This window comes from Triturus cristatus, chromosome 8, assembly GCF_964204655.1.
Source record: "Triturus cristatus chromosome 8, aTriCri1.1, whole genome shotgun sequence".
Taxonomy (NCBI): domain Eukaryota; kingdom Metazoa; phylum Chordata; class Amphibia; order Caudata; family Salamandridae; genus Triturus; species Triturus cristatus.
This window is the reverse complement of record NC_140591.1, coordinates 1186071096-1186097776: the sequence shown is the minus strand read 5'-3', so window position 1 is coordinate 1186097776 and position 26681 is coordinate 1186071096. Positions and strand designations below refer to the sequence as shown.

At 41.9% G+C, this 26681-nt stretch overlaps 1 protein-coding gene across 2 annotated transcripts in view; it reads right to left on the bottom strand.

The window, feature by feature from the left end:
* OCA2 (OCA2 melanosomal transmembrane protein) overlaps positions 1-26681 on the bottom strand; it is a 1032003-nt gene that overhangs the window by 785802 nt on the left and 219520 nt on the right. For both annotated transcript variants that reach the window (XM_085622873.1, XM_085622872.1), the window contains one exon: positions 14543-14641. In XM_085622873.1, the coding sequence (XP_085478999.1) occupies positions 14543-14641 (99 nt within the window). The remainder of the gene's footprint in view (positions 1-14542; positions 14642-26681) is intronic.

The window sequence follows — 26681 nt, the reverse complement described above, 5'->3', positions numbered from 1 at the left end:
TAAAACTCAAAAGCCTGGGGGTCTGGCTTGACTGCAACCTTGACTTCAAGGAACAAGCACGAAAAGTAGCAGCTAGCTGCTATGGCCTTCTAAGAATGATTAAAAGGATACTCCCTCTGCTGCCCTTGGCTGCTAGACGGCTGCTAGTCCAAGCTCTCTTTCTATCAAGACTGGACTATGCTAATGCTGTCTACCTGGGAATGTGTGTATCTCACAACAAGGTCAAAGAGGAGAATTGAACCACACACGGTATAACTCCTATAACTCGACTCACATAAATATACCGTAGTGGGGAGGATATCAAAGGGTTAGTTACAAAAAATGCACAGAAAACACACCTTCAAAAATATTAGTTTTTTAAAGACGAGAACCCTCACTCACCAAGATGGTGACATGCTTCATCATTGGGTCCCCTCTTGCACACAGTGTCCGCAAGGTACACTGTGTGGGCTTCTACTCTCCCTTAGGAGAGGAGCTGAGGTGTTTTGAAACTCCAATGTGAGTATGTGAATGGGGGGCAGAGTGCAAATAATAACAAAAGTGATTTAAAACCAACTCTCTAAGGCGAAAAATTATTTATTGGCTCTCCCTTAGGGATGGATCTTAAAATAAGGAGTGTGACGATAGGGATAAGATGTTTCCTATCTGACTAGGTCAGGTCAACATGTTTCTGCCAAACCGAGGTAAATTCATGGCATTCATCAGGACCAATGTCTTGTCACTCTGCTTAAAAATGATAAAAATAAAAACCATACTTATAATTCGTAGGTGTGGAGAGACCAACATCAGTTTGGTCTTCTTACTGTAACACAAGAAAAAACACACTTTAATATCTTAAATTGTATCTTATACCTAACGTGTCTCTCACCCAGTGTATGTGGAATCAGTGCCAAATAACACCCCAGTGACGCAAAACACCAAACAATGATGAAAAAAATATATATATATAATTCTCACCATAAAGCAGATCAATACCTGCCAATACCTTTTATTGGTCCTTATGTTAAGCGGGTATCTAAAAGTGTAAGAAACACAAAAGTATACTACTTATCACCATGATCAAACACAGCATATTACCAATGTGGCAACTCAATATAGCAACATACTGCACATAAAATCAAAATGACTTCCAGTATGGGCGTTGTCCAAAGTATACAAGGAATAGAGGAGCACAACAGAACAAAACGAGTGAAAAATCCTCTTCTCGTTCACTCAAAAGAGACAGCACCTCTTTCTTTTCGATTTTTGTTGGTGTCCCCTCTTTTGTAAGCGATCAATAAATCAACAAATGTTAACATATTCCTGCAATTCTTTTCGTCACACAGAGGGCATATACACCTCTCACGTGTATAGTTCCCCACTCTGTTACTCCCCAGACAATCAAGCGAACCACAGCCGAGTGTTAATCCCCAAACAATTAAGCAAACCACAACCGAGTGTTAAGCCCGTTTTACTGGCTATGAGACACTCGTGTAATAGATCGTAAACTCCGAGGTCACCATCTCTGACACAGGGGTCTATAAAAATAAACATATAGCTCACCAGGTTACACCGCCAACTTCTCCCAAATGGAGCCGACGACGTCTGCTGTAAAGCCCTTCTCTTAAATATTGATTTCCTGGGTCCCGGCCGTGTAACCCGGAAGTGTACCAAATTGCTTCCGGTTGCACGAGCCTCTTCGTTCAGAATAGCCGTAACAAAACGAAATGGACTGATTCAACCATCGTAACTAACAGGTGCATGTATATGTATACTTCTTTGCGATCCTATATACAGGACACTAAGCATGCTCTGTCTCTTCTGGACACAGTCTCTTTTGATCCGGCTACGTCTTTGATGGCATCGTATGACGTAGAGTCATTATATACAAACATTCCACAGGATGACACCTTACAAATCATTGCACTCCTGTTAGAGAGTCATCCACGTGATGATCAGACACCAAACACCTTTGTGATGCAGTGTGCCAGGCTGGCTCTGAAAGAGAATTTTTTCAGCTTTGAAGGGAAACTATATTGGCAAACGACTGGCACTTCTATGGGGAGTACCTGTGCTCCCAGTATGGCCAATCTTTATATGTATCATTTTGAGACCAGTACTATTTTTGATATTAACAATCCCTTTTCACACCAATTGAAATTGTGGAAACGATACATAGATGATATCCTGGTCATCTGGGAAGGTGACCAGTGTTCTCTAGATGCGTTTTCCATGTGGCTGAATACACGAGATCGCAATCTGAAATTCACTGGTGAATCCAGCAACAACACTCTTTCATTTCTGGATTTGCGACTATATCCCAAATATGGTAAAATCCAGACTGAACTGTATCAGAAACCTATGGCGCGAAATTCATTGTTGAGTTTTCATAGCTTTCATCCTCGTGCACTCCTGAATAATCTGCCTGTAGGTCAATTCTTGAGATTACGAAGGAATTGTAGTGAAATAGCAAGATACAAACTACATGCTAAGAATTTGACTGATGAACTAATATCTTGTAACTATCCGAGTAAATTAGTACATGGTGCCAACAAGAGAGCACGTAATAATCATCGGGAGGCTCTGTTGGAATCCTATACTAGACCTGAGAACAAAAGGATGGTCTGTGTCACCACTTTTCATGATCAATCCAACAATGTCAAAAGAGCTGTTAATAAAGCTTGGCATATCTTGAATACAGGTAATTTGTCCCTGGAAAGACCTCTTTTTGCTTTCAAGCGGAGTAGCAATTTAAGAGATATGCTAGTACACACTAGACCCAGAACTGATACACGAGATAAAAGTCAGCCGACCATATGGGGTGCAACACCAGTGGTAGGACATTTCCCGTGTGGCACATGTTCCGTTTGCCCTTTTACTCGTAAAGTGACACAGCTTGACCTAGGTCTTGAAACACCTTGGACATTACATACACATACCAACTGTAACACTAGTGGGGTCATTTATATGATCACCTGTCCATGCCTACTGGTATATATTGGAATGACCACTAGGAAGGTCAAACAAAGAATGATTGAACATCGGAGTGCGTTCCGATGTAAAAAAACTAACACCTGCATGACTAGACACTTTGTTGACAAGTTACACACGGAAGATGATTTTACATGGGTTATTATTGATAAACCTAAATACCATGTCAATATGGGTCCTTTGGAGAGAGTTCTGTTACTTAGGGAACAAAGGTGGGTGTTTCGCTTGAAAAGCCATATTAATGGTTTGAATGAAGACATACCGTGGAATACATTATAACTCTGAGATTTTGACAATCATTTGTCCTATCTAAAATGTTCCACATGTTGCTGTTTCTTCACATGGCTGCGGTATATCCCATATATATTGCCCCTTTAAGTCTACATATCTCGATAATTTCCTGCCCCATAACACCTTTGTGAACCGTAGATTCGTATGATAACTATGAAAAATATCTCCTTTTTGTGCCTTTTTGAGTCTAAGAAGTCTTCATATTAGATATGAGACGAGTAACTTCTCATTATATGTGCTTTGATGGCATGTGATCAGGCGATGCATTCTTCATGGAACGGATGTGTTTATACTGGTAGACAGAAAGTTAAACCTGAACGTGGGTCCTCCCCTTCTAATTACACAAATAGATGTAGTAATAAACCTGCTAACTTCATATCCCAGAATACATTTGATGCAGCTGAGCTGAGTACTGTTTCCAGGTTTTGCTTCCCGAAAGTAGTTTTCTATTAATATAGAGGTATCAAGGCGAGCGCCTAAGTTTAGACAGGGATCGCAAAGAAGTATACATATACATGCACCTGTTAGTTACGATGGTTGAATCAGTCCATTTTGTTTTGTTACGGCTATTCTGAACGAAGAGGCTCGTGCAACCGGAAGCAATTTGGTACACTTCCGGGTTACACGGCCGGGACCCAGGAAATCAATATTTAAGAGAAGGGCTTTACAGCAGACGTCGTCGGCTCCATTTGGGAGAAGTTGGCGGTGTAACCTGGTGAGCTATATGTTTATTTTTATAGACCCCTGTGTCAGAGATGGTGACCTCGGAGTTTACGATCTATTACACGAGTGTCTCATAGCCAGTAAAACGGGCTTAACACTCGGTTGTGGTTTGCTTAATTGTTTGGGGATTAACACTCGGCTGTGGTTCGCTTGATTGTCTGGGGAGTAACAGAGTGGGGAACTATACACGTGAGAGGTGTATATGCCCTCTGTGTGACGAAAAGAATTGCAGGAATATGTTAACATTTGTTGATTTATTGATCGCTTACAAAAGAGGGGACACCAACAAAAATCGAAAAGAAAGAGGTGCTGTCTCTTTTGAGTGAACGAGAAGAGGATTTTTCACTCGTTTTGTTCTGTTGTGCTCCTCTATTCCTTGTATACTTTGGACAACGCCCATACTGGAAGTCATTTTGATTTTATGTGCAGTATGTTGCTATATTGAGTTGCCACATTGGTAATATGCTGTGTTTGATCATGGTGATAAGTAGTATACTTTTGTGTTTCTTACACTTTTAGATACCCGCTTAACATAAGGACCAATAAAAGGTATTGGCAGGTATTGATCTGCTTTATGGTGAGAATTATATATATATATTTTTTTCATCATTGTTTGGTGTTTTGCGTCACTGGGGTGTTATTTGGCACTGATTCCACATACACTGGGTGAGAGACACGTTAGGTATAAGATACAATTTAAGATATTAAAGTGTGTTTTTTCTTGTGTTACAGTAAGAAGACCAAACTGATGTTGGTCTCTCCACACCTACGAATTATAAGTATGGTTTTTATTTTTATCATTTTTAAGCAGAGTGACAAGACATTGGTCCTGATGAATGCCATGAATTTACCTCGGTTTGGCAGAAACATGTTGACCTGACCTAGTCAGATAGGAAACATCTTATCCCTATCGTCACACTCCTTATTTTAAGATCCATCCCTAAGGGAGAGCCAATAAATAATTTTTCGCCTTAGAGAGTTGGTTTTAAATCACTTTTGTTATTATTTGCACTCTGCCCCCCATTCACATACTCACATTGGAGTTTCAAAACACCTCAGCTCCTCTCCTAAGGGAGAGTAGAAGCCCACACAGTGTACCTTGCGGACACTGTGTGCAAGAGGGGACCCAATGATGAAGCATGTCACCATCTTGGTGAGTGAGGGTTCTCGTCTTTAAAAAACTAATATTTTTGAAGGTGTGTTTTCTGTGCATTTTTTGTAACTAACCCTTTGATGTCGTCTACCTGGGAATCCCACAGGCCACCACCAAAAGACTTTAAACGGTACAGAATTGCACGGCCCGTATGCTGCTGAATATTCCTAGACGCTCCTCAGAGAAATCCTCTCTTGCCACCTTGCACTGGCTTCCTGTCCAGGAAAGAATTCAATTAAGGCTCTGTGTATTACACATAAGGCACTCTCTGGAAATAGCTCGCTTCTGATTCGTCCCTGGATTCAACCCTATCGACCCAACAGAGCCCTTAGATCGGAGAACAAGGGCTTAATCTTAGTTCCAAAGATTAAGCGCTCACGTAGTGGAGGTAGACGATTCACATATAACACATCTAGGCTGTGGAATAGTCTGCCCTCCACGTACGCTCTGAACCTAATTATCTCAAGTTCAGAAAACTACTGAAGGCTTTTCTCTTTCACTGATCTCCTCACAGCATAAATGGCGCCACAGCACTGGGATGCCCCTGGGTAACCACGCGCTTTAGAAATGTTAATTCATTCATTCATCCATCCTTCTGTCACTTCACCTGTACCACCGCTGCGGCAACTCCAACATCCACAAGAACATACCCACAACACCTACTCGAACCACAACCAACAAACACACACGCTCCTCACACACAAATATCATGCATGGTCCTTCGCATCGGTTCGCTCAGCAAACATGCCACAGAGGAATGCTGCCATCCCTGCCAGATATAAGATCACCAGGCATGACCACCTAAACAGACCTGGAGGAAGAATTACCACTGTGTATAAGGAGACCCTCAAATGCACAGCCTCCACAGTAGCTGGAACAAACTACATGGAACACTCAACTTTTAAATACAAATCACAGCAAATGTTGGTCTATCGCCCTTTGAGCCAGCTTCACTAGCAACATTACGGACTTCATCGCCCTACTTGGCCTAGTCTCCAGTGCAGTTATCTTACTAAGAGAACTCAATTTCCATTCAAAAGACCAGACTGACCCAAACTTAGCTGCGCTCCTTGACAGCCTTGGAAACCTGGGACTAACCCAACTCATCACGGAGCAAACACATGGGGTTGGGCACATCCTAAATCCAGCATTCACATTCCTCAACATCATCTCATTCGACACACCCAGGTCTGTCACCTGGACCAATAACACCATTGTCAGTTTAACAATCAACACCCATCAATGCATAACACCCACAGGGGGCTCAGCACACCGACACTGGAACAACCTTACAAAGGCAGATTTGTTGTCCACTCAACCAGAGCAAACTGGACCCCATTGGCCGCCTAGCATGCGACACCCGAAATTTCAACATGTGGTTCACCACCTGCACTGGCACCCTGGCCTTCAAGAAACAAAGCCACACATCAAAAACTATAAGCCAGCTGGTACATGGAAGACCTCAGAATTAAGGATGGATGGTATTCGCATAATTTGACTCCGGAATTCCATGAAGTTAAATAAAAACTCTGCGAGATTCTGCGGAGTTCAAACAATGGGCAGAAAACATGCACATATCGCTGTGATTTAGCACCAGAAGCACGTTTCATGTTGAATCATCAGCGTGAACTGCACCAAGCAGTGCGCCAGAGGGCGCATCTCTTAAAGTAGATTTTTCTGCTGCTCAAGCGGATTTTCTACTCCAACAACAGCCTTCTGACCATGAATGATCATGACTGCCAGTTCTAAAAATCTCACAGGATGTCCTCCTAGTGACCGGAAATCTCGCTTGCCAAATTACCGTTCTGGAGCCTTGCACGAGAAAGAAATTCTGCCGCGTGTCTATTGGAGGAATTTGGCTGGAACTCTGCATTACAAGAGTTATGTGGAGTCGCCAAATTCCGCCAATAACACAGGCGAAACAGAATATTCTGCCCACCCCTACTCAGAATGACCAAGCAACACTGAAAACAACTGGAACAGAAATGGGGAACCAGCAAACAGGAAGTGGAAAAAGATACTTTGAAATTCGCCCAGAGAAAGTACCACCAGCTAATCCAAGAAACTAAGAGGAAGGTCCTAGTAGAACTGATAAAGGATTTCACCACGCCCACAGCTGCCTCCGGCAACATTTACCCAACCCAAGATCTGAGTTAGGAGCTTTCGAACTTCTTTTGCAGTAAGATTGTTTGACCTGGACCTCTCTACAGGGTCACCCCAAACCTTTTGCCTTGAACATTTCTGTTTTGTAGATATGGCCTTAGCACTCTGCACACTTTACCTCTGCTAACCAATGCCGAAGTACTTGTGCACTCTCCTTTACACATGGAAAAACTAGCTTACACCCAATTGCCACATTTAATTTACTTTTAAGTCCCTAGTAAACTGGCACTATATGTATGCAAGGCATGTAAAATAAATGCCACTAGTGGACCTGCAGCACTTATATTAAGTAGTCATTTAAACATCTCAGGTCTGCCACTGCAGCTTGTGTTTTGGTTTTAAACTGCCAATGTGACTTGGCAAAATAACCCCTATGACAAACCTAAAACTCCTTCTAATATATATAAGTCACCCCTAGGGTAGGCCCTAAACAGTCCAAAGGGAATAGTGCATTGTGTTTAAAAAGTTGTCCATGTACTTTTAAGTTTTACATGACCTGGTAGGGGAAAACCCAAATTAGTTTTCCACTACTGTGAGGCCTACCTCTCAGATTGGATGACATTGGGTCCCCCATTACAATTAATAAGTGATAACTTTTGTTTGGGAGCATGTAGAACTATAATGTTTGGTGTCTATGAGATTGTAGCTTAAAATCCTCTTTAATGGTAAAGCTGGATTTTGAGTCACAATTCTGAAATTGACACTTTTAGAAATTTGGCATTTTCTTGCCCTATCAATTTGGAGCCTGCAGTCTTTCTCCTGAGACACATGACTAGATGTAGTTGGCCTTTGTGTATTCCTCCCAGACAGCCACACAATAGAGGGACTAGGTGTTGGCCGAATGGGCCTTTCAAGCAAGACTGGGGGCGGAGTTATGCCCAGCCCTACTTGCACTTCAAAGACCCTGCCTCAACTCACACCCAAAGAACTTCACATTAGTCTATTGTGTCCCAGATAGGCTAGGGCCAGGGAAGGGAGGCAGAACTTCCAGACACTTCTGTGGGGGAAAGAACTCCAGACATTTTTTCTACTTCAAAGCTGGAATCCAGTATAAAAATAGAACCCTCGGACCCGCTCTTCAGTATACTCCTGAACCTGTGGATGCTACAGAAGGAGGCCTGCCATGCTGGCCGACCACTGTCATGCTGCCCAAAGCCTGTCCTGCTGTCTGAGAAGGAAGGCTGGACATGCTTCCTTCCTCCTAGACTACCTGAGTGACTCCAAAAGGTCAGCTGGCTGACCTCCTGCTCTGAGCTACAGGGACACAACAAGCTCCAGAGAACTCCCTGCAGTTGCTCAGCTCACCTGCTGCACTGCACCTGCAATTGGACCTGTTTGAGCCCTGCTGGCCTCAACAGGTCAGTTCCTGATCCCCAAGTGGTGCTCCCTCAAGTCCCGTGCCCTTGGCTGGCACCAGAGTGCTCCTCCTGGCCTAACTCAAGGTTGCACTAAATCAGACACAAAGCAGCACGAAGCCTCACAAAGTCTCGCAGTACAACTGCAAGCATCGTCAGAATTTACACCAAGCGACACAAAGTCCTGCAAATCTTTGTTGCATAGCTGACAGCCTCATCAGAATATATGCAGAGCAACGCAAATTCCCGCAAAGCTTCACTGCACAGCTCATTGTAACAGACACAGAGCGATGCAAAGCCTCACTCCTTAGCTTCATCGGAACCAATGCGGATGACACGAAACCTCACAAAGCAACACCACACAGACTGCGCACCAAGGATACAAGGTACAATTCTTAGTGGGCCAAACATGGTACGGTGCCTGGAGTACTCTACATCGCTGTCAGTATGAACTTGTGAATTTGTACCGGTCCAGCATTACCAGATTACCTCAGTTGGCGCTTTGTGCCTTTTAGCCCCACTCCTATCTAATTCTTTAAAATTGCACATCTCCAGATCTACTGATTGAATTTTTATAGTTTGGTCTCCAATACTTTATTATATTGTACTCTAATTTTCGAATTTATGTGGAATGTTTGTTGAGTTGTGTTTTCACTCTATTACTATTTGAGCGTTGCATAAATATTTCACACACTGCCACCAAGTTGAGCCTGACTGCTTTTGCGCCAAGCTAGAAGAGGATTAAGCTTAGGTTAATTTAGTGACATTTTGTCATTCACCATGAAAAGGATTGTGGCTGTTGCTAGAGAAGGACTCCCAACTCCCTCAACCAACAACCCAATTTCTCATCACAACTATATACAGCAATTTTACTCCACAATCAGATTACAGACTCTAACAAGGGTTTTCGCAGTGACTGAGACAACACAATCACCACATGGAACACCACCAGCACAGAGAAAACCTGCCCCCATCACACCTTCAACAAAGGAGTGATCCCCATCAGCAAGGCCCTCACGCCCATCCTTAACTCCTCCATCAGTATAGCCTCTTTCCCAGAACCATGCAGCAGTCAATGCCTGCCTAAACAAGCCCTCGGCCGACACGCCCAAACTCTCCAACTATCGACCAATTTCTCTCCTTCCTTACCTAACCATAGTCTTGGAAAAAAACATCAATACACACTTCTCCAATCACCTAGTTAATCACCAGCTTCTGGAAGCCACACAATCAGGATTTAGACCGAACCACAGCACGGAAACTGCCTTCATATCAGCAACGGATGGCATACGAAGATCCTCAATAGGAAAGGGGGAACCACAGCCCTCACCCTTATACACCTATCAGCAGCCTTAAACATCGTCTCCCTTCCCATCCTGGTCGGACTTCATGAAGCAGACATCTAGGGGCATGCCCTTGAGTGAAACTGCACCTTCCTCACCGGAAGAACCCAAATTATCAACATGCCTCCCTACTCCTCTGAGCACACAAACTCCTCTGCAGAGTCCTGCAGGGCTCCTCTCTCAACCCGATGCTCTTCAACATCTACATGACTCCACTGGCTGACGTTATTCAGACTCACAAACATCCTAACGTAGACCGACAATATGCAACTAATACTGTTCCTCTCAGTTAAAACAACAACACTAGGAACAAGTTTATTGCATGCATGACCAAAGTGGACATCTAGATTAAATCTAAACGCCTCAAACTAAACTCAAATAAGACCAAAGTGGTGCCCTTCTGGAAACGCTCCTCGCCTTGGGGCTCAACCCGGTGGTCCACCAACCTCGGAACCACCCCATCCCTAGCTCCCAAGCAACTAACCTTCAGAATCATAATAGACAACAAACTGGACATGTCCGTCCAAATCAACGCAGTTGCTTAGCCCTGCTTCAACATCTTGAGGATGCTGAAGAAAATCTTCAAGTGGCTACCAGATAACATAAGGAAAACAATTACCTAAGTTCTCATCACCAACAGACTAGAGAACACACTGTAAGCAGGGATAACCAACCAGCTTGTAAGAAGACTTCAGACTGTCCAGAACACAGCAGCCTGACTAGTCCTCAATATCCCACATATAGCTCACATTACACCACACCTTAAGGAACTTCACTGGCTCCTGCAACACAAGTGTGCACATTGCAAACTCCTCACCCACACCTGCAAAGCACTCCACAACACAAACCCTGCCTACCTGAAAAGGTGCATTAATTATCACCAACCTTCCAGACACCTCTGTTCTGCAGACTCTTACTAGAACACACCCCACAAATACACAAGAGCAGGTGGCAACACCTTCTCATACCATTATCCTAAATCCTGGAAGACCTCACACAACACATCAGGGCCTCCTGTCCTAGGAGCAAATATGTTACAATGTCTTAGATAAAGTGCATATTATTTTCCTTAGCTTAACGTCGTATGCCTTCTGACTTGGACTATATGGTACCCATCAATTGCCTATCAGCTAGGAGTGTAGCTTTTTCTAAAATATTCCCAATAATTTATCTATACTGGCAACATTCATATTTTGGAACTGAATTCCTTAACAAAATCAGGATAAATCTTGTACAGATTGTTTGAAAGTGTATGTATCATACCACCTCAGTATCTGAAATAATTAGACATCACACCAATGTTTCTCACACCACTAAGGGGAAAACATTTGAACTCCCACTCAGAATAGCATACCCATCCCATGGGATGACTAAAGACAGTCTGTCCATCATGTAGGGCATGACAGAGGCAGGATGTGCTTTGGGAGTACCTTCAACAGTGAGGTACCGCTGGACTCACTGACTTCATACTGATTAGGGGGAAGAGATGTTTTGTAAATGTTTGTTGTAGTGCAAGGTGTGTGTTTGGAGGGCTTTAAAGGTTTGGGGATAGGAACACTAGCCCAGTGAGAGATTTGGTTTGATCTTCATGAAAGGCCTCTGTCAGTGAGTACCCTGACCAGAAACTAACTCTCAGGCTTCTGTGGACCACACAGCAGTGAAAGGGACTTAAAGATACAAACCGCATCTAGGGTTTGGTATGGGGGATTTGTTGGGTCTGAAGGCAGAAAAGTCAGTAACCTACAGAGAAGTGGCCCTGTGATCTTGAACGTGAGGAGGAAGTTTGTGTACCTTTTTGGGAACCGTGGCGATCTCAAGGATACCGTAGAAAAGTGAGTTAGAAAGACCCAATCCTGAAGACTCCTAACAATCTATGTAGTAATACTGCAAACACTCAAGTACCACATAACAGTAATTATACTGGTTAAGTGAATCATGTTGTTCTGAGGATCCAGAAGGGAAAAGAACTGATGTTTATCTGGAAAATAAAAGAGCTGTTGTGATTGCAACGCAGGGCCCTATAGCCTTTCTCAGGTGCAGCACTCAGCAGTAGTCCAAGAGCATGAGCATGCTCCAACAAAACCTGTAAGGTGAACAGACTGGGGGAAGATGTATACCGCACACACTTCCCAATGGGTCTTTTTAGCATCAGTCATCTAGAATCACCTTTATAAAGTGAGATTTTAATCATTTCTTAAATCATACAAAGATGCTCCAACTTCACACGAAGTGACTCCTTGGGATGAGCCATTGCACAGAGAGCGAGAGAGAGAGCCCTCCCTCCCCTCAAGTTGTACTTGCGGAATTACCATGAGAAGTTGGAGCTCCTTGTGTTCTAAAGAGAGTAATGGATATTTTGCTCTCTAGATGTTTGGGAGCAGAGTTATTGGTGCAGTTGAACATAATGCATCCACATATAAGCAATTCTATCTACCATCAAGAAGTCAGTTAATTTGTGTACTTATCTGATATACGTTTTCTTTTTCACACATACTAGCAATCCAGAAGACTGCCAATTAAGAAGACTGCCATTGGATTTCTCAGGCTTGGAGGCAAGCATAAAAACTATTATACGTTGATTCTCAAACTTCTACAACTCAGATTACCATGATCCTATGTGAGTGAGACAACCAGAGCATAACAAGGTTAACCTTGTTCAGTTGGTAAAACAATTAGAGAAAATTGACCATTTCTGAGCACACTATCTCATTTCAGCATCTAGCTGAAAGCCTATATTTTTCATCCATTTGGCCAACAAGATACATTGAACAAATAACTTGGGAATGGAAGACAGGTAAATTTAAAGTGACCATTCACACCAATCAGTACAAGCTCAGTTTTGGTGCCATTTTATTGTAGGGAAATACACTGCCTCGGATTCAAAATCTAGAAGCTGATCTTGGAGGACTTTAAAAATCACTCTGTCTTGTGCCATTTGATGTGCACGTGTCATTGGTATGACTCCACGTCTACTTGTGCATCTTTAAAGATGTTAAATAAAGGAGCTAAAGAGATGCTGAGAATCACAGGCAAACGTGGGAACCCCTATGAGACTCGACCGGTGGAGAAAGGCTTCTGGGCAAATTATAAGAACGAAGAGCACTCATTGGGTGTATGATTGTAAATGGACATGAACCACACTGAGTTCTTCCCCATATAGACTTTTGAAGCAAGATTGCTCAGAATGGGAGAATGTCTTCCTTATCAAGCCCCGCATGACCAATAAACGGGCCACACCATCGTAAATAGGACATCAGAAACTGACCTACTCCCACCCCAAATCACTATTCAAATGGCCCATTCTACTAGCAAGAGCGTTTGTCTTAATAGTTTGCCTTTCTTAAAAGCTCCTGCTTACTTATCTGATGCTGAAAAACTCTCCTTCTGTGAAGACTTTAGACTTGTCTTGTTGGACTGATTTTCACTCCAACACTTATCATGAAGCTAACATTTGACTGGTCCTAGCCCCCAACTCTACCTAACCATGTGCACTTGTAAATTGAACTCACCAGAGTTCCAGTTTACATTGTAGTCCAAGATGTTCCAATTTTTTTTCTCTATACATGCAGGTGTTAATTGGAACACTAAGTTTTATTTTTTATTTTTCTAGCATTTGGTTACTAGTTTACACTAGTTTTTTTATTTAAAAAATTGCCGCAAGTCATAATGTTCTTTATAAATTTACAGTGTTTAACTTTGTTGTACCTTAAGTGCAGTTGCATCTCTAAAGAATAATTAATCTGATCGGTCAATCCATCACACAATCAGTCAAAGAGTAACTTTAAGGGAATTTTGATTTTTCATCAGGGTGACCCTGGCCAGTGGGCACAGAAACCTTTACAGTTCACAACAAGACATGCATATTCCCAAATCCCATGTGTAAGGGTACATTTTCTTCATTCCTGATCCTGTAAATGGGGAAAGACACTTCTATCCTGGCAAATGACCCAAGTTGTAATAAGATGCTCACTTTTAACAATCAGGCCTCAAAATAGATGTATGAAAAACACTAAATGTGTTCCATTGCAGGCAATGTCATAATAACACTGTGAATAACATAACTTTAACATAATACCTGTGTAAACCTCAAAGCACATTTTTCACTAACAAATAAGTGACTTCTTGCAACTAAACTTACCCTACCATGATATATGGCTATCCAACAGAAAGCAGCCCTGCTAACACACACAGTGCCAATGCAGATCACACAAAGGGCAGATCTCATATAGTGTGACATAAGGTAAGCCGGAATCCCCTGCACAGAGTACGTTTCCAGCTCAGCTCAGCTCAGAAGTTAATTTTTTTTTTTTTTGGGGGGGGGGTGGGAAGGTAGAAGTGCCTCTGGTTAGAGAGTAATGTGCTTAAGGTCCCTCCCCTTTTCCATACCCAAACCCCTCCATGGCTTTCTCCTCTCACGATGAAGACTTTAGAAGTTGGCAGGTCTGACAAAGGAGAAAAAACAAAATGCCTAGGCAATAAGTAATTTAGCAAAGTGTGTTAGGTAGAAGTGAAAAGAACTACAGGTTGGCTTAAATGTGACTCACCCTCTATCTGCAAAAGTACATTTCAGCAGAGGCGACCTCTCTGTCAAGCAGCTATCTTTAGACTTCATGTTAAAGAACTTGGGCATAGCAAAAGAGTACCTTATGAAAAGAAAAAGAAATGTGTATTATAGTCAATGCTATTTATTCACACTAAAATATTCTTCTTCAAATTAGTTGCAGAAATGTACAAGAATATTGATCAAGAATAAACCTACTCTCTGTATTGCAGAGTTTATCAAACCTTTCATTGATTTGACTGTCTTTGGCAGTCCACGTTTGACTGTTTTATTTTGACCTTCTCACTTATATTCAACATCACTAAATTTATAATGACTTATTGAATGCTCTGGCTCTCCCCAAGTGTCCCAATCACAGCCGCCTGCGGAGCCCACTAGGGACATGACCAAAAGGTTTGAGAGCCTTCCTTTATAGTGAAGTTTTTGATGACAGGCATTCACATGTACTATCGGATGAAAATATATACATCTGAAGGTAGCCAGTTTCACAAGGAAAGAAAATTCCAGTTCACTATGTTTAAGTGAAACTCATAATACAAATGTTACAATTTCTATAAGATATTGTTCGTCTTATTTTATTGCCAAATGAGTATACTCATGTTCATACACACAATCAAACTCCTCATCTCAAGCAGCAACCACAATTCTTTTCAGGGTGAAGTCACAAGCAAACTCTAAATTAACCTGTGCTCAGCCCTTGGGAGCTTGGCATAGAGCAGCCAGGTGTAATTCAGACGCAATATGTAAAGTATTTGAGCAACACTTCAAACTGTAACACTGTAAAAACAACTCAAAAGGGTCCCACACCAGTTTAGAGAAACTGTGAACATTTGGTTGCTCTGGACCAGGAAAGTCACTAGTTCAGGCCGACCGCGAAGGAGCATGGGCCAGCTACCGGGACCCAGTTAGGTCAGCTAAACAAAGTACCTTAAATCCTGGTTTGAGGAGCGTTGCGCAGGTCTGTATCAAAGATGCGTCTTGCAGCTAAAGCGATGCATCAGTTCTGAGTTGCGGTAATGCTGCGGTGAGAGGTCCTGCATAGTCGCAGAGGATCCTGTTGATGGGGTCTTGAGATGCAAAGTCTAGGGTCAAGGATGCGTCGCACAGTCAAGGTGATGTGCTGGTTCTGAGCAGCTGCAAGGCTGCGATACTGAGTCTAGCGGCGCCAAGGCTGCCGTCAACCAGGAATGCGAGGGCCTGCTTCGAGTAAACATTACACAGTGGCAATTCTAATGAGGCGACAGGCTGTGATGCAGGTTTTCTTCGATGATTCTTATCCATGTAGGAGCAACAATGCATCGGTTCTGCTCAGGGTTGTGGCACACAGCATAAGAGATGCGTCCGTTCCCCTGAATCCCAAGGCTGGCAGAGTACCTTAGGTCCACTTCCAAAGGTCCAGGACTGGGGTGGCACCACTTGGCAGGGAAGACTCACAGATTGCACAGTCCAGGTACTGGGTGAAAGGTTGTTGGAGCCTTCTGTCCCTGAGGCTCAAGTCAGGAGGCCAGACAACTAGCCCCTGGAGCACTTTGGGGTACAGGGTTCAACGGCTGCAGGTCCAGTCCTTCTCACCCAGGCAAGAGGGCAGCAGGTCAGCACAGCAGGGCAGTCCTTTCAGCAGCACTGCAGTCCTTCATGGCAGAGTATCCACAGGTCCAGAAGTGTACTGAAGGGTTGAGGGTCTGAGGTCCAATAGGTATACCCAGTTGTGCTTTTGAAGCGGTCGGGAAGCTTCTAGAGGTTTGACTTTAAAGTCCCCAGGCATCCTGCCTTCTCTGTCCTGTCTGTAGACGACTACAGGTTTGTGTGGAGGCCGGACACAGCTTATTCCAGTGTAAGTAGGGCTATGCTCAGCTCTGCCCTCCCATTCTGCCAGAGATGGCCCATTCATGAACATATAAGCTCTCTATTGGGTGTGGCTGTCTAGGAGGAATACCTAGAGTCCAACTGTCAGCTACACGAGTCATGTGCCCCAGAGACAGGCTACAAGTACTAAAGGGCTAATGCAAGAAAATGTGAACATTCTAAAAATAATCGAATACACAAAAGGAACCTGACTCCTTCAAACCTTTTACTCTCTTTGCTTTAGAGCAACTTTCAAACGACTACCTTTATGGTTTGAATGGATTTATTTAACCATTCCTTTTAGAAATTCAATTATTTTTTATCAAAATTCAAATGCATGAAAAGTGGGGAAACACTTAATTTTCAATTACATCAAATAATACATCAGACTAATACATAAAACGATTCACTGAAAACATTCAATGAAAAACAATGAAATCAAACATCACTACATACAATATTTCTGAAGAACAAACATTATATTTGCATCATGACACTTGGCGAATAAGCAACCTTGTCGCTATCCTCTATTTTGAGCCAAGGGAAGTACCTAACACAGGGAACTAATTTATGCGTTTAAACGGGGAATAGTTTTCAACTCCACTCCCTCAAAGAATACAGCGTGTTAATTCACAATTCCTCCGTGTCAAAATCAAATGCCAACGCAGTGAATCGTTTTATGTACAAGTCTGATGTATTGTTTGAGGTCATTGAAAATTAAGCGTTTCTCCACTTTTCATGCATTTGCATTTTTTATAAAAAATAATTGAATTTCTAAAAGGAATTGTTAAATAAATAATCCATTCAAACAAAAAAGGTAGTCGTTTGAATGTTGCTTTAACGCAAAAAGAGTAAAAGGTTTGAAGGAGTCAGGTTCCTTTTGTGTGATCGATTAATATTACGGCCCTACCTGCCCCCTGTCCTTTGCCCCCTTTAGTTTTTGTAACATTCTAAAAGTGGCATTTTCAAAATTGTCATTTAAAATTCAACTTCACCACAAGTTAGGATTTTTCATTACAATTCAAAATACATCAAACATGAAATGGTTACCTGCTCCCATTTGAAGGTTACAGCTTATTAAATGTAATAAGGTAACTCCAGCATTATCCTATGGGATAGGTAGGAGTGTAAGTAGTGAAAAAGGAATTTAAGAGACTTTCATTATCAGAGCATGTTAATTTCAAATTACATGTCCCACTTTTTAAATCCTCCGCACTATAGGCTGTCTAGGGTCTATCCTTGCGGTGAGTTTTAAGCATTAAAAAAGAAGGTTTGGTCTGGCAAAAGGTTTATTGTGCCAAGTCAAGTCAAAATGGCAGTTTAAAACTGCACATAGGCTGCAAAGGCAGACCCCAGACATTTTTTAAGAGGTTACTTTAGTGAGTAGCACAATACGTGGGGCAAGCCCACTAGTAGCATTTAATTTACAGGGCAGTGGTACATGTAGAACAACTATTGTAGGGACTTAAATGTAAATTAAATGTGCCAAGTGGGGATAAGTCAATATTACCATGTTTTAAGGAGTGAGCAGGCGCACTTTAGCACAGATCAGCAGTAGTAAAGTCCTTGGGCTTGCAAAAATGATATCAGCAAAAAAAATGGAGAAGGAAGGCGAAACATTTGGTGGAAGACAAACTGACAGTTCTAATATGTACCATTAAATATATTATGAATGCACCATAGAAAGATACAGGTGAAATAGAAATCAGTTCAGCTAGAAGAGCACACAGTAAGCAGTCAACAAGGAAATGAAAAAAACTACCCAAAAATTAATACACTTCAAATTTAAAAAAATTAAAACAACATAGCTCAAACTAAACGCTCCATAAAGAGAACTAGGATAAACTCAATCAACCATGTTCTGGAAAATTTGGATCATTACAGACATTTTTAAGTAATGTGGGACAGCATCATCTTGGTTTCCTTGCAATTCATGAAAAAGTACAATCTGAAGGATTCAGAGCATAATTTGCCCCTCGAATTGAAGCAATCTAATCACTACAAACCTCAAGTGCATATTTAAAAAGTATAAGTTTGGCCCATGACTGGCTATTAAGACATCCAACTGAAAAACATCAAATCTCAAGTTTAATCATACACGTAACCAATGAAGAAAAACTGGCAAAGTTAGCTTCTTAGAAAAACTAGATAAATTGTGGTGTTGTAAAAATAAAAGATATTGGGCATCGGAATTCTATCAGACTGCTATGCCTACAATTTAAAAATATATGGCTCTTGAATGAGAGCAAGCAACCTTTTAACATATATCCCAAGGTCCTAATCAAAGACATGTCTAATATAGTCCAACCACCCTGTTTACTCATGGTCGACAGTTTGCGGAGTATTTTAACAGCAGCTGTGCTGTATCATATGATCTCTGCTTTTTTCATGGCTGCATTAGAGAAAATTCTGGAAAAAGTTGATAGAGCCGCTTCTTCACTTCTTGTGGACCCTTGGATTTAGAGTGTACTCCTACTGCCTAACACTAAAATGTTGAGACTTAGGAATTTTTCTAAAACAGTATGCTATGAGAACCCATGGGGGGACTCCAAGTCGATCCACCAAGGGTACATTGCAGGTGGGTTTGACCTTACCTTATCTCCCAATACATTATTCTTCGCAGCAGCAAATAACATTCAGTGGATCTCCCGAAACAGGCAATAGCCTTGTGGAGCCCTCTTCGGTTACAGCCTGCAGCCTTACCCCACTGAGGAAATCTGAGCTCCAAAAAACTTCTAAGTCTAAAACCTTCACCAGGCCAGACGTCTCACAGCACACCATCTGCAACAATGAGACCTCAGTGCACAACTTTTACTTTTTCTAAGCTCCACCACAGCTGGCCTTAGCTTTTGACTCTGACCTGGTATTATCCAACCAGATACCCATGATTGGTGTTTTGTTCTTTGGCACCATTTGTTTTAAATTTACTATATCTCCATAACTAGGTTTCCTAATGGGATTTGGTAGGAAAGGCAGCATGAGGCTCGTATATAGGTTCATGTTGACCATATTGCAGTAACAAAGTGGGAAGGGTTGGTCGAGTCCACCTGTTCCCTTAACCTTCGTTAGATTGTATTTTGAGGTTTCTGGTTAGGACTCTTATTGACGGTGTTAAATACATTGTAGTAAACTGTGATACATTTTTGCATTGTGCAAGCTCTGAGGATGTTTCAAATTTCAAAGAATTGTTATTTTTAAAAAAATCATTTATCTGGTTCTACGGATTGTATTTTTGTTGTTTCTATGTCATTTTATTTGTTAGAAATGTACTTTGGGATTGTCTGTGTATAGTTTTTTCACTTACTGTTTGAGTGCTGCATAATAACTTTACACATTACCTCCAAGTTAAGCCTACCTGCTTTTGTGACAAGCTGCCAAAGGGTTAGCACAGGTTTATTTAGTGACTTTGTGGTTCACCATGACAGGAATTGCGATTTTTATTTGAGGGATTTTCTCAACCCCTCAAGAAATAGTCCAATTTCTTTCAGTTACCCATTCGGCTAGTGACATGTTGAGCCTTTGATTTAATTCAGAAAGGACAAAGTTACAGTAAGTTGCAGCTCGCACAAGTAAGAGCCGTGGGGCGGGGTGAGTAGACAGACGACAGGGTAAGTAATATTAAATAAATAAAACCACTTACTTTGCGCTCGCCGCATTGCCGTCGCGGTGAGCGCAAAGTAAGTGGTTTTATTTATTTAATATTACTTACCCAATCGTACACAGGCATCCACCACTCCCCATCTGGCCCCACTGCTCTTAACAGACTACCGCTACTGGCTACAGTATGACAGGGCTGTACGGACAAAATCTAAATCCTGTTGCCAGCGTAGGTTTCATTATAGTGCAATTTACTGAAACATGTTTGGTAACTGCAGGTGCTGATCTGTACTAAAACTTAAAATACCGAAAATAAATTTACAGTAAAAATACAGCTTCCTCGTGCATGTGTACAACATCTGGTAACACAAAGTCCCTATTTTGTCCCAAATAATTGTATACATTTTCCCTCCTACATACCTTCGTACTAACAGTGGAAAATAATTATTAATGTAACCAGGAGGTCATGTTCACTGCCACCCACGAAAATTCCAGATTTATATCATTAGCTCTGATGAACCAGAGGCACATATTACAGAGTCACAGACTCTTTTCTAGATAGTCGACAGACTTCATGCAAGTGACTTGGTTTTGGCAAACAGTGCATTAGATGCTATACAACTTTATGTGAGCATGAGCGTTTGATAAAAGATGCAAAGCATGGTCAACTGGAGATAACCCAAAAAAAGAATTACCCAAAATCCTGGATCAAAATTAGAGGACATATCTTCTACAGTGTGTGAATGAGAACATCAAAAAGCTGTAGAACGATCTTCAGAAATAATGCCGGAGGCAGAACTAGCACTGACACACACCTCAAACTAAATTCTAAAAGTCCGAAAGAGTGGTTGTTAGCATAAGAAAAAGTGTGGCTTCTTTTGTGAGAGGTTCTGGCTTCAAAGATTGGGTGTTTCAAAAAGCTTATATATCATGATATAAAAGGGCATCCTTGATCCAACTTTTGTTTATACATTATGTCAACCACGTCGCCATATCAGACAACCTCCACCTGTTCCATCTCACGAACAATTATCATGCCACCCCAGCTAAAAACAGCAATGCATGAAATTGTCCTCCCACACTATTACTGTGCGAATTCAGTCTTGGCTGTAGGTCCACAGTTGTCACAAACTCGCATCAAAGTAGTGCTCCAGTTGTTTTGGGAAATTAGACCATTTCACTTGTATTTTACAGTAGCTTCATTAGCTCCCCACTGAAGCAAAGAAAGATCACCTTCCTCATTTCAAAGTGGTTCATGGTAAACCATCCAACCTCCCTGACCAGCCACCTAAGCATTAACAAAAGGTGATTGGTGGAACGCTCTTAAAAGTCTCTGTTACTGGCACTCGGTCAGACCGCAACCTAGTTTATAATTTATTTTCCCTGCATCACTCCAGTTGGGGAGAAATCATATGCAACTCAGTCTTAGTCACGCTTCAATGGGACAAGTCTAGCATACTCCCCTCCTTAACAGGAATACAAGCAACTCAGACACGTTTTCAACTTGTGATGTGCAGCTTGGATCTTGTAACACAATGGGTAAATCAGGAGATCTCAGGAGGCAAAATGATCCGAGAAGCAAAACCACAAAGTGTCTAATCTCTAAATCTCCAAAATCTTTTCCAGCACTACTGCTTCCATCTGAAAATTACACTGTTGGTGTCCTCGCTCAACTGAGTGACTACTGCCAGCTAACTCCAAGAATTTGCCAGTTGTTATAGACTTCCTCCATGTTATTACTAATAAAAAAAGGGAAAGTACTTTATTGCACACATACTACTGAATACTATACATTTATTAACAAATGTGTACAATCAGGTAGGTGAAAATACCCAAGGAGACACCCTCCTAATTTTAGGGATGTCGTTATCAAAAGGCAGGGTTACTTGCTTTGATAGGTGCCCTCCGTGCCATGGTTCCAGCCAGATACACGCTTACTACTGTGAGCCTTTCCTCACACGGTTGCTGTACCGTATGCCTTTGACCGCTTGTTAGTGATTTTCAGCAATTTCTGCTGGTCACATCCTCATGAATGGTAAAACGGTAGGTGAAAACTGTATTATTTGTAGAGTTATGAAGAGCATTTGTCTAAGAAGACCTCCAAAGCCCAAATATGATTCTCTTTGTGGCGGTTAAGCTAATTTTAGACCTTTTCACTAATTGGCCGGAGAACACTCTCCTAAACCGAAAATACCTTTCAATCAAACTTGCTACTCTTTTATGTCTAATTTCTTGTCATAGAGTCTCCGACGTCAAAGCTTTAGAGGTTTCTAACAGGTCCTATAACATGTTCGGTGTTAAATTTGAGATTTATAGAAGAACTAAGACTATGTCCGATTCAATTTTCTACCCTCGCTTTGACTCCTGCCCTAAACTTTGTGGTGTTGATTGTTTGAGAGAGTAAGATCACAGAATGTCTATTTTTTGACCCCCTTAGGTCAACCAATTACTCATTTCCTTTGTTAAACCACATAAAGCTATATCCTCTACCTCCATTTCTAGGTGGGTTAAAACCGCTATGAACTTAGCAGGCATTGATTTACGTAAATATCAAGCTCATTCTCTTAGAGGTGCTACGGCCAACAAATCTCTCTGGTCTGGTGGTAAGTTGGATGACATCCTTAAAGCTGCTGATTGGTCCAATGCTGGCACCTTTGCTCAACATTATTGCAAGCCTATCGAACATATGTCTGATGTAGTCTTACAAAGCTACCAACATGCATAATGTAGCCTCCGTTCTTGTAATGAAATTGCGATTCTCCTATTACCAGGACTAGAGAATCTGGATTTCATTAAAGACACGGAGGCTGACATTATCCCACCCATCCCACCCTGGGATATGTTCTACTGGATTTATTTGCTCTTCTGTTTACAGTTCTAGCATATTAATTTGTATTATTTATTTGCCATCGTGTTTACAGTTCTAGCATATTAATTTTTATTATTCAGTGCTGCAAATTTTTATTGCTTTGAATTTCCTCAAAGATTTACTTGTCTCTTTTCAGATAACCCTTCCTAACTACGAGATGTTTGGATCCTTCTTCACTTCATCTATCTTCGCTGTTTACACCTGAGGATCCTCTGAAGTTCTTTGGACATTTTGAAGTCTTTTCTGTATTTCATGGAAGTATTCTTCCCTGTATTTCCACATTTAAAAGAAGCAGAGTGATGTTGGCTCATGCCCTTTATGTATTTTGAATGTTCTTTTATGGAACCTTTTTATTGTGATGTATGCGGCTGCTTAGAGACTGCATTAAAAGAATATGCATAATGTCAGCCTCCGTGTCTTTAATGAAATCCAGATTCTCTAGTCATGGTAATAGGAAAATCACAATTTTCGGCCTCATGTTGAGCGTCCCCTTGCTTTTTTAGTTTGATGCCTTATACCGGATTCACTCCGGCCTTTGTAAAATGTGCTCCCTAACCTCACATTTGTATGACTGTCTCACGCCATAATGACGTGAGTAGACGTGAATTGGCCTCCCTGGCTCCCACTTATTGGGTGTGTCTTGCGCCATATTAGGGGTACGGCGACCACTTGTAATTTATTTATGGGTAGTTTAAACACTTCCCTCTTGTAAACAATACCTTGCTGGCAATAGCTATGTAGTGGTCTCTCCAGCAGTTGTGCACTCGGGTACATTTCGTCCATCCCCAATCTCAGAACCTAGCCTGGAATTTTGAATTGTGGTCCCATTTTAAGCCTACACGTTGTTGAGCCTTGTGAGCGGGAGGCTGGATTCATCTACATAGGACTGTATTCTCCCTTGGTTATGCCCTTCACTCTAGCAGGTCACAAGCAGCGCGGGCGCACTAATACCCTTCGTCATCATTTTAGATACATTGCCGGGACCACTGAACTATGCCTACTCCCCTGGACACCCCCACGGGGAGAATCCTCCTTCTAGGTGAGTTGCTCTGCCATTCAGAATAGTTCAGTTCACTCTCACTGGCCTTCAGATAATAACTGGTAGACTCTCCTTTCTTTCTTAGCCAAGTCTTCGGTTCTGAACCCTTTGGAAATTGTCCCACTGCGGACGGACGTACCTTTGTGGATGCCAGTTGGCAAACGCAGTCCCGGTTCGTGGATTCTTATCTCCTGACAGAATGCCCATCTCCTGACATATTCCCCTCCACGTGAGTGCCCCACCTGTCCAGCACACCGGTTTATGGTGTTGGCCTGTCTTTAATTGACACTAATGGCTAATGCTGGTCTTTCGTTTGGTCTTCTCTTCTCCAAAAGGTACCTGCAAAACCTTCCAGGTACCTTTATACTAATCCCTGAACTATTCTTTGTACCTGCTTCATTCAGTACTTCAGCTTTTATATCATTTTCCATTTTCACCCATTAGGCAGCTTTCACCCAACGTTGTGTTTTCTATGTCTCGATTATGACCTCCAGTCATGAAGGACCACTTGCACAAGCTAAATTTGGACTTTGAATTATGACATGATCTTACAAATTCTTTCATCAAATGTATTAACTCCTGCATCATTTCTTTTTGGATTCCTGTCCAATACGCTGTATGATTCTTTATTCCCTTCACTTGTTTCACATCCGCTGTTTGAATATTTCTTCACAAGCACAAAGTGTTCACCTTTTCACTTAGTACGCAACTTTAAAGTAAGGTTGATGCTGCATTACGATTTGTGAAGCCTAATTTGTATGTCTTTGCTGACAATATAATTGCGTTCAATCAGGATTCTGGGACGTTTTATATTTAAGGTTTGCATTGTAATTTATTTACTCACTGAATTACATCCCCTCATTGATTTCTGTTGAGACACTGATGCATGTAAGCAGAAATGTCAAAATAAACTAATGCAACATTATGGATGGTACCATCTTACATAGATATCCATTAAAGCCTGTAATGACTGATTTAACCATTTAATTGTCAATAACTAATTTCAAAACAATTCAATTACCTCCATTAAAATATGTAATGATGGACTGTTAACTGTGTTTGATCAATAATAGCTTCTCATAACCATGATTATGACATCTCATTGTCAATCTTGTCATCACCAATAAAGCATTACAATTTCAAAATTACATCCACTATTAACATGCTGCACAAGCAGCCGTAGGCCAACCAACAGGGGTACCTGCGCTCCAAAGCCTTTGAGCAAAAGCACTAGCTTCAGGAGTGCTTGAAAATAATGGAAAGCCTCCTCATATTTGCTTCTCTTTTCCAGAAAGACTTAAGATGCCCAATTGGGCTGACCATGGGGTGGGAAGCTGCACATCTGGCAGCCTCCAGAGCACCCCACGATTAATGCTGGTGGTGCCTTTATCACCTGGGGCATCACAGAAACTGAAGAGAAGGGTCATGCACCCTAGAGGGTTCTGAGGTGCTCCTTGACAGAGGCAGTAAATATTCCAGTAGCTGCCTCGCACCACAGCTTCTCATTTTCCTTTTTTGTTTTTAATAAAATCAGGAGTTGGCATTCTTCATTCTCCCACCCAATTCCATACAGACAGGTTGTAGCTGTGTAGTGTGTTCCCCAACCACTCAGACACCGTTACAGAGGGGGTCAGAGAACCACCTTGCTCAGACTCCGACCTTCCCTGGGAGCCTCCTAGCTCTATGCTTCTTTGGTCTTCAGTCCATGTGTTTATTGGAATGGGGGTGGGGAAACCTTGAGGAGGTCTACTAAGAGCACAGGTTTTCTTTCCCTCTTTTTCTACGCCACCTCCTGAGGAGATGGGGAACACCTGGGGCATCTGGCAAGGGTGGGTGGGGGGGGGGCTGTTAGATCTGGCATCCTTGGTGTGGTATATACCCAAACTTTAAGCATTCAGACCTACTTTTTTGCTGACTGTGTTTTTGCTGGCCTAAGGACTTTGCAGACTTTACCACTGGTAACCAGTGCTAAAGTGCTTTTGTTCTCTCTTTAAAACATGTGAGACTGACTTATATATAATTGGCATATTTAATTTACATGCAAGTCCCTAGTAAGGTGGCACTACCTGTGTCCAAGGCCTGTATGTCAAATGATACTAGTGGGCCTGCATCACTGATTGTCCCACCCACTTAAGTAGCCCTGTAAACATATCTCAGGTCTGCTATTGTAACCTGTGTGCAGTTTTAAACTGCCATTTTGATATGGCAAAATAAACCTTTTACCACATCCAAACCTTCCATTTTATGCATTTAATTCACACCTTGGGTAGACCCTGGACAGCCCAAACTTTTGAGTTTTAAGTGAACTGGTTGTGAAAAACTCAAATTTGTTTTCACGACTGCAAGGCCTACCTCTCTCATAGGATAACATTGGGGGTTACCATTTTATGTTTAATAAGCTGGAAATTCCAAATGGGAACTGGTAACTCATTCATGTTTGGTGTCTTTGGAATTGTAATGAAAAATTCTACCTTACGGTGAAGTTGAATTTTAAATGACAATTTTGAAAATGCAACTTTTAGAAAGCTGGCATTTTCCTTCCTTAGCCATTTGGTGCCTGCAGCCTGTCTCTGGGTGACATGACTAGGTGTAGTTGGCAGTTGGGCTTTGTGTATTCCTCCTAGATAGCCACACCCAATAGTGAGCTTCAGTGTGCCTGGATGGGCAATCACTGACAGGTTGAGAGGGAGGAGCTGGGCACAGTCCCACTTACACTTGAATAGGCTGTGTCCTGCCTCCACACTAAGGGCTGTATATCCCCATGTGGTTAAT